This window comes from Micromesistius poutassou (genome assembly GCF_964030765.1).
Source record: "Micromesistius poutassou genome assembly, chromosome: 16".
NCBI classification, from domain to species: domain Eukaryota; kingdom Metazoa; phylum Chordata; class Actinopteri; order Gadiformes; family Gadidae; genus Micromesistius; species Micromesistius poutassou.
Genome location: NC_140286.1, coordinates 10,970,110 through 10,979,662, shown reverse-complemented (window position 1 = coordinate 10,979,662; position 9,553 = coordinate 10,970,110). Strand labels below are relative to the sequence as shown.

Here is a 9,553-nt window from a genome sequence, read left to right as displayed (position 1 = left end):
TCAGTGGCGAACGTCCTGCTGCTCTTCCTCCTCGTCCTCCAGCTCGTCCTCCTCATACTCCCCCATCTCGTCGGCCGTGGCGTCCTGGTACTGCTGGTACTCTGACACCAGGTCGTTCATGTTGCTCTCCGCCTCGGTGAACTCCATCTCGTCCATGCCCTCGCCCGTGTACCAGTGGAGGAAGGCCTTGCGGCGGAACATGGCGGTGAACTGCTCGGAGATCCTCCGGAACAGCTCCTGGATGGCCGTGCTGTTGCCGATGAAGGTGGCCGACATCTTGAGTCCCCGGGGCGGGATGTCGCACACGGCCGTCTTCACGTTGTTGGGGATCCACTCCACGAAGTAGCTGCTGTTCTTGTTCTGCACGCTCAGCATCTGCTCGTCCACCTCCTTCATGGACATGCGTCCGCGGAAGATGGCCGCCACCGTCAGGTAGCGCCCGTGGCGCGGGTCGCACGCCGCCATCATGTTCTTGGCGTCGAACATCTGCTGCGTGAGCTCGGGCACGGAGAGGGCGCGGTACTGCTGGCTCCCCCTGCTGGTGAGCGGCGCGAAGCCCGGCATGAAGAAGTGCAGGCGGGGGAAGGGCACCATGTTGACAGCCAGCTTGCGGAGGTCGGCGTTGAGCTGGCCGGGGAAGCGCAGGCAGGTGGTGACGCCGCTCATGGTGGCCGACACCAGGTGGTTGAGGTCTCCGTAGGTGGGCGTGGTCAGCTTGAGCGTGCGGAAGCAGATGTCGTACAGCGCCTCGTTGTCGATGCTAAAGGTCTCGTCCGTGTTCTCCACCAGCTGGTGCACGGAGAGTGTGGCGTTGTAGGGCTCCACCACCGTGTCCGACACCTTGGGCGAGGGCATGACGCTGAAGGTGACCATGATGCGGTCAGGGTACTCCTCGCGGATCTTGCTGATGAGCAGGGTGCCCAGGCCGGAGCCCGTCCCCCCGCCCAGGGAGTGGGTGAGCTGGAAGCCCTGCAGGCAGTCACAGTTCTCAGACTCCTTCCTCACCACGTCCAGGACGGAGTCCACGAGTTCGGCCCCCTCCGTGTAGTGGCCCTTGGCCCAGTTGTTCCCGGCGCCGCTCTGACCTGTGACACGGGAAACGAGGAGTCAGGAGTTTGATCATATTTTGGCAAACCACAAGAACAAGAAGTTTTTTCATCTGTTGATTAATGCTGGTAACGTTCAGTGTCATAAAGTGCTTGTGTGAAAAGCCCCTATATTATGTGGCAAGACCACTAAATATCCTTGTTTGTTGAAGAGCTGTGCGCCCGCTAACCATTTATCCAAAGAGAAGATACATTCTTGCTGTGGAAAACTAAGTGGGAGGGTGTATATTTGGGGAGTCACTGTGTTGCAAACTTGGGGCAGTATATCATTAGCACTCAGCAGCACTGCAGTATTCTATCTTTTTTGGCTGAGTCACCGCAAGAGCTGCCCGAGCCCAACGCGGTTCAGCCCCTGCATCCACACGCTGGCATATTCGCTGAGAACGCACACAAGGGGAATCTTCATCACTGTCAAGTAAAAATAGGCTCGGATTTAGAGCCGAGTCTTTTTACGTGACAGACCTCCTATACAGACACACAGACGCATGCAAAGTGAAGGAATAGCTCACCAAAAACAAAGTTGTCGGGTCTAAAGAGCTGTCCAAAGGGACCGGATCGCACTGAGTCCATGGTGCCTGGTTCCAAGTCCACCAGGATCGCACGAGGGACAAATTTGCTGCCTTCAGAGTAAAACAGGATGGAGGGTTAGACAGGGAGGGGGGTGATGGAACTGATCAGATGGACTGATTGTTGATCATTACAAAATGGTTCTCAGGAGGAGCACAATATCAAGTAATAACAGTATATATGTACGTAATAGTTATCCAAAAACGAGCTGCAGATATCTATGTTTACCATTTGTTTAAGGGTTATAATGTTTCATATAATGCTAACTGTTCATGCTAACATGACAACAGAAACAAGGTAGAATTCCTGTGTTTCATGGTTGAATGTCCCAAACATCGTTCTGCCTATAAATCTTCCTGACAGAACTGCGACACACCCAATATTTATAGAACCACCACTGACACATAAATTGCCACACCCTTTCTCAAGCCCACATCCACCCCCCAAACCACTCCCTCTCCCTCCATCTCGCTCTCTGTTGCTCTGTCTCTATCTCTCTGTCTGGCTCTCTCCCTGAGCTGTCTCTATCTCTCTGTCTGGCTCTCTCTTTGAGCTGTCTCTATCTCTCTGTCTGGCTCTCTCTCTGAGCTGTCTTGCAAGCCCATTGCTGCACTTTCCGTTCTTTGTAAAGGTGGTACTGCTGCTAAAATGCCTCTTTGCAAAAGAGGCATTTAAACAATGCAACAAGGCATCCTCTTCCCAGACGGGCCCCATATTTCTCATCATCTGTTGGCAATTTGGTATCACTTGCATATTCTGCCAAGCTTCCTAAGGGTTTACAGAGGTAACTGTTTGGTTTCCATGCTTGGTTCTGCATAAAGATTTAGGCACTGTAACCTACTACTGAAAAGGCCACTGAGCGATCTACCAATGAGAGCACTGGGATTATTGGCACTAAACCATCATTGACGCTTCCTAGACTATATGTAATCAGAGCGATACAAACTCTGAGATACTGTGGCGCAGCTTTGCAGAGATAGACTGCTGATTCATGAATACCTAGTAGCATTATCCACCCCCTGAGAGCAATAGAAAAGACAGACAGACAGACAGACAGACAGACAGACAGAGAGACAGGTAAGCACACACCAGGGGAGACGGGGGGAGGAGGAGGAGGGAATGGGCTCTGGAAGGAAAGGGTGAGAAGCAGCGAACAGTGAGTTCCCAGGTGCTGCTGGTGCTGTCCTCATTTCCCCCTGTCCCACTACCGTGACCTACTTCCCTAAGGCAGCTCCACTGTAGAAGGGCATACAGTGTGCCATTTAAATTAGCTCTGCAGTTTTGCATGGGAATGGGAACACGATTATTGGCAACCAGATCTGTTTCAAAAGAGATGAGAAGGTTTACCTGACGCCTCATTATAGTAGACGTTTATTCGCTCGAGCTGCAGGTCGCTGTCACCTTGGTAGCTACCAGTAGGGTCGATGCCGTGTTCGTCACTTATAACTTCCCAGAACTAAATGTGATATAGAAATATAGCCATACTTAGAAGCCACAATATCTTATTTATTAACAGCTGCCGTTAATAACAGACACGGGATTTCAATGTGCATGTTGCATAGCGAAGATGCGTCGGATTAGGACTATAGGTCCTGGACAAGGCCTGAGAGACGTTGCGCAGTTAGGGGACAAATGCGGCGCAGTGGGGGGCACATCACTGCAGCCATGCAGCATAACCCAAACCCAATGCACCGCACCCACCAATGTGGATGGTCAAAAACACTTAAAACAAACTATAATAGTGTTTGACCAAAAATACTAACACGTACATCCACCAGGAACTGTTATTACTGTTTATAACTAGGCGTAATGCTCTTATATTGTCAGATATCAGATATCAGATCACGGTGTAGCATCATTATCGTACACATAAGGAATAGCATGTATTTAGTTTAAACATTAGTCGAGGATTCTTTTTCCTTGACCAAAGATAATAACTTCACAAAGTGCGTGCTGCCTTTACCTTCGCCCCGATCTGATTTCCGCACTGGCCTGCCTGGATGTGGACGATTTCCCTCATAGTTGCGTTTCGGTGGTGGTTGTCTTTGCTCGTCTCAACTTCCTCGATGTCCAGTCTTCAGTCAGGCACTGTGTTTGATCGCTCTCCTGCACTTGCTACATCCGACGGAGCCGGCGAGGTGATAAACGTGCTGCTGGTGACATCACGCCGGCGCAGCATCACAACATCCATTTTCAGCCAATCGGAGGGCAGCGGTTTGATGCAGTGGACCAGAGGATGCTGCATCACCCACGAGTGTGGCCTAACATTACTCTGTCCCAGATTAAGAGAGCTGACTGCTTCTACATTCAGGGAGGTAATATACTGTATTTGTTTTGCCATAAATAATCGAGCATATTATCTAATGGAATTATATTCAAAACATTTGTTTTAGGAGAACTGTGTTGCAGGCAACACAGTCGTAAGCAGGGAACCATCTTTGCAATTTCAGTAACAAAAACTGTTGATTCATAGTGATTCTGATGGGAGGGGGCAGGGAAATTAAATACTGAGACTTAATCACTTTGTGCTGTTTGTGCGGTTTGTGTCAGACTTTAACATTGTCTAAGTTTTCAATAGTAAACAATTTTCACAATCTTCTGTTTAAAGTTTTAAAATCCTTGAGAAACCAACTATATGGTCTTTGATAGATATATTCACGTAATAATTTGTACCACATTGATAATAAACGATCAAGGCGTCATTTTCTAAATACCGTCTGTTTGTAACTAATTCAAAGTAGTAGGCCTACTAGGTTTCTTATTTTAGAAGTAAAATGCACATATTTTAAATGTTCTCATTTGCCGTTGATTCCGGTGGAATATCAGGCCAGCACGTCATTGGCCTCCATGCACCACCTACCACTGTGTGATTTATTGATAAGGGAAACGGACACAGAGCTATGTCAATGGGTGGGGCTCTTACAAACCAAGAGTGGGCAAACACACACCTTGTTAGACTCCTTATCTAGGCAATAATACACTGACACTGACTAACCTTGTTTAACATGTGGATCCTCAGTATCACACAGGATTAGATCGGGCATTTAATCAAGTCTTTCATTTTATGCTGACTCATATTTGGAATCCCATCCAAAACAATATCTTTTAATAAAAAAAATGTTTACTGTGCTTATTGTGGAAAAGTTCTGGTAGTATTATGCGTTATTACATTGTGTTGCGTTGCATGTTATTAAATATAAATCTCTGTGGAGTGTGTGCACACAGCTGATAGCTGGTTCAAGCAGCCTCAGCCTGTCCTACATGCTGATTCAATCTCTGCAGCTGGGTGAGGCCTCACACCTGTGAACAAAGGGAAACCACCACAAACAACTTGGGAAGCCAGCACTGACATGTCAGCACTTGATCCCCTACCTATAACATGTTGCCAAGCTGCTAACAATCTGGTGGTGTACAGCATCTACCTGTGTCTTGTGTATATAGGAGAGCCCATCAAAGCCATTTAGGTGGACTGTTGTAGGGTCAACTGCAGCACCGATGCCCACCCACTGTGGGTGGGGCCCTGCCACGGCGACAGACAGCCACCTCCCAGCACCAGCCCTCTCCCCGGCACCAGCCATCGTCAGGATCAGCCATCAGCAGCTATAGCAGCCCAGGGGCTACCGCACTTCAGCTGTCAGGCAGGACTGCAGCCTAAGACCCCGTACTCCAGGATGGAGACGGGGGAAGCCTCATCGGAAAGAGAGCTCCGGCATGTCAGCCTTGACAACTTGTTTATTATTAACTGATTACACCTAATGGTAATCATGGCATTTTCATGGCGGCACCTTATTAAATAGAGAAATTGATTGGTTTGGACTGATTGTTTACTCGATGTACCGGCACCCCTCTTCATTTAAAAGTGACAAACCCACTACCACACATATTTTGTAAATAGCTGTATACGTTGCTATTTCACTTTCCATTTTTTATCTTTGCTTTGTTAGCTTTGCATTTTTCCATCTACTTGACCAAGTGTAAGTGTAGTCTGATTCTGAAGACAAAGGGTCTTGACACACCGAAATCCATGGTTGATCAATAAATAGTGGTTTATTTGAACAACATATGGCTTATGTACAAGTGCATTATTAATGTTAAAACAAATAAAACATTCAAATTAAATAAATCAGAAAGTGTATTGGTACAATCCATGTATTTTTTTGTTTTTTCTACATTCATTATAATCTCCATACAATAGAGATTTTGAGCCAGAAGCAAGATCTTAGAAGCAAAAGTCATTTGGGGTTTATGCAGTTGAGAATCTTGCTTTCCATGTTGAAGACATTTACGACCAATCTTTTTTTTGTTAACAGTCAAAAAAAGGTAATTTGTACTTAAACATACAGTAGAGTGACACGTTGTTTAGTGGTTTTAGCAACGTTTCCATCGTCTTTTCTTACGTTCTTGTTGGGTACTTAGAAGATAAGTATACACACGTTGGCAACCCTAATCCAAACAGGTGATCAGGTTTCAATGATTGTATTATTATTGGATGGGCTTCTACAATGCAAAGATGACTTCCACAATGTGCCAATTGATCCTTCAGTGGTTTGTTTTTATTAATGGCTGTGAAAAAAAAAAATTCAAATATAAAAGGGAATCCAGTGCCAAGGTGTCAATGTACGTAAAGAAAAATATCTACGCAGAATGTGTATCTTTCAAAACCTTTTCCCCCCCTATTTCTTCAGCTTTTAAGGCAAGCCAAAGTATATAGATACAATTTTTGTGCTTTAACGTGTGGCAATGGCATTTATTTCGACATGGATCTCTCAAAAGTGTTATGATCGTACTTTCCAATCTAAATCAAAATGACATACACCATATAGTCCAGCTGTATGTGTGGATGTCTATCATAGGACAAAACAACAACAATAGGTACCAGGTAGGCTGCGTCAGTTCATATCTTAAGGTATATCCCCCCCACCCCCCCCGAGACACACACACACACACACACACACACACACACACACACACACACACACACACACACACACACACACACACACACACACACACACACACACACACACACACACACACACACACACACACACACACACACACACACACACACACACGAAACATCAGTGTGAAGAGTTTCTTCTTGGTTACTTACAGACAAACGTCAGCCAAGAAGTTAGAAGCAGGAACGTGATCTGAGCAGTTTGCTCTTCCAACGTGGAACATAAATGCTCGGAGATGACTCGTTATCTCCCCCCTCACCCCTCCACCCCCCAAACGATAAATGACTTGCAATACAATGTTACTGTAAAAGACTGGGTTTATCACATTGGAAATGACAAGACATCGTTCATTTGGCTCTAGAATCGTACAGTACAAATAGTGCTTACTATGATGAAGAACGCTGTAAACGGTTGCCTATCTACAATCATATCTAGTTGGCTAGGTAAGAGTTACAATCGCCTCAATGCATCCGATGTGGATAATAATCAAGTGTAATGCTGTCCACAAGTTGTGTTCTGAAATGAACGTGACACTATACATGGGTGAACTATCCAATCATCTCAGTGTACGTGAGTCTTTGTAAATGTAAAAATGTTAATAGTCTTATGTTTTTCATGGCGAAATGAAGAAATGGACTAGACTTTTGTTTCAAACTGTGAGGATCACAAACAGACCAATGGTGTTGCAGCTTACGGAAGTGAAAAAACGAAAATTAAATTGTGACTGACAATCTTTATGTATATTACAATTAATTGGGGGGGGGGGGGGGGGGTGGGGTGGGGGAGAACGATGATTTTCAATGTAGTGATTTGTTGTAATGTAATCAACTGCATTTTCACTGATGGTCCATTGAACATTGTTTTGTTATTTTCATCATATTTAAGGTTGCTGTTTTTACGTTGATCTTGTTGACTTTTACTTTTTTCAATCATGCTTTGTCCCCATGTGCAAAGCAAAAGGTGCCACTAAACATTCACACAAACATAGTCCGAATGCCTCATAGCTTTGTACAATAATGGCACACACCACGGGAGATTATGCTCCAAAGAATTGAATCAAGCACAACACCTAAGTATGCATTTGCTCACAACAATATATTTTTTTTGAATAAAAAATAATAAAAAATAAGAATTGCATTCCAGAGGATTTATTGACTGGAGCGATTGCAACAAAAACAACTAAAAGCCCTCCCAAGCTCACACTTTCAAACTGTCATTCTTCTTTTGCTTTACCTAGGAAGTCTTCATTGTGTAAAATACAAGGTTCTCTCTGGATCTTGGAAAACAAAGAGGTCTGTTGTGGGCCTTTCACTTTGCCCCACAGTGTTCTCCAGAACAAAGAGTACGATTACATTCAGGATTTTGTAATTCATAATAACATCTTATATTTATTGATTGGCACAATACCATTTTTTTTATTTGGTCAGATTAGCGTTTGGTGTTTGTGTTTTAGTTGTTAAATGTCCAATTCGGATCATTCGTTTAGTTTTATTCAGGACAAAAATATAGTAACATTTACATTAACATTTCATATTTTTTTCCTTTTATCCCTCAATGCAGCCCCGACAATTTTACACAAATATGCTGAGTGGACACGTCATTAGAACAAAAGTACCAGTGATTTTCTTCATATTTTTTTGGGGGGGGGGGAGTGGTAATTGCAATTCCACCAGAAACCCCTACGCAGCAGTATCCAGTTTCTTTTCTCCTCCCAAGTCTTTAAAACGACAGACAGTGATTCTCATTGATTTTCATGTAGTTCATGGGCTGGTGATATCAGCATTGCAAAACGTTTACCGTCACGATCATGACACAGCCTCTCAGCAACTGCAAACCTACTTGCATCGTCTCCGTTCATTGGCTGAATGCCGTGAGGGTGAAGAGTAACAAAAGTGCACCGCATGTTTACCGACTCCGGTACTGGGCTTCTCCAGAAGTCTTCGTTAGGTGGCCTGTAGCCCCCAGCGGTGCGGTGAACACCTTACCTCGCCTCGCTGCCCCTCTGAGTCACCCTCTGACTCATTTCCCCCCACCCCCCCATCTGCCCCCCCCCCCCCCCCTTCTTCCTGCACCGACGTTCTCTTCCAAACGAAAACAGGAAGTGAACATTCTTCCTGTTTTGGAACACTGCATCATGGGAAACCTCACGACGACAGCTCCCTGTTGAAGGTGTTGTTCTCCGTGCTGCCAGAGTCCCTACGGGGGAGGAGCCCCGAGTCTATAGGGGAGGAGACAGTGCATTCAATTGGGCAGACGGGCTCCTCCTCCGCCGCCGCCTCCGCCTCCTTCGTCGTCGTCATCTCCTCCGCTGTGGAGGACGGTTCTGCCGTCTCGGGCACCGCCGGGTCCACGCTGTGAGGGTCTGCCAACGTCACCGCGGCGACGTGATCGGCCGGCTCTGGAGGCGGAGCCTGGACGATTTCCGTGATGGGGAGGATCACCGATGGCGACGGGATGGGGGTGACGGCGTCGGAGGGAGGGGGCGCGGGGCGTGCCTCGACGGGTGGCGAGGGAGGCGGGGAGGGGGGCGTGCAGGCAAGAGGGGGAGGAGGAGGAGGAGGAGGAGGAGAGGAGAGGGGAGGCGCTCCATCATGAATGGCCTCCACATAAGAAGGAGGAGGGGAGAGAGGAGTAGAGTCCAACGGCGGGGGTCGGACAGAGTCTATTGGAGGCGGAGGTGTGGGGGAGTCTCTCGTCGGGAGGGGGGGGGGGGGAGGAGGAGGAGGAGGTGGGAGGAGGAGGAGGGAGGGTGATTGGTGCGGGCGCGAGTTCGGGTTCCTCCGCCGGTGGGGGGTCCACCTCGACGGGGGGGTCGGCGGGGTCCACCACGGGTTGTGGGTCCGCGCCACCGGGTACCAGGGGGTGGTGGCGGGGGGGCGGGGGGGAGGGAGCAGGAGTAGGGGAGGGAGGAGGGGAGAA

The 9,553-nt window shown here is 47.2% G+C and overlaps 1 protein-coding gene across 2 annotated transcripts; it reads right to left on the bottom strand.

Annotated features, from left to right (window-relative positions):
• On the bottom strand, window positions 1-3,693 carry LOC311360551 (tubulin beta-2A chain; the record flags this gene model as incomplete). 2 transcript variants are annotated; one of them, XM_084480639.1, is made up of 4 exons in its annotated part: window positions 1-1,085; window positions 1,616-1,735; window positions 3,021-3,129; window positions 3,637-3,693. In XM_084480639.1, the coding sequence occupies 4 exons, from the start codon at window positions 3,691-3,693 to the stop codon at window positions 1-3; spliced, it is 1,371 nt and encodes a 456-aa protein (XP_084336765.1). The 2 variants fall into 2 exon arrangements, with proteins under 2 accessions (XP_084336765.1, XP_084336766.1); XM_084480640.1 differs by having other exon boundaries at window positions 1,616-1,726.
• Between the last annotated feature and the right edge of the window lie 5,860 nt (window positions 3,694-9,553).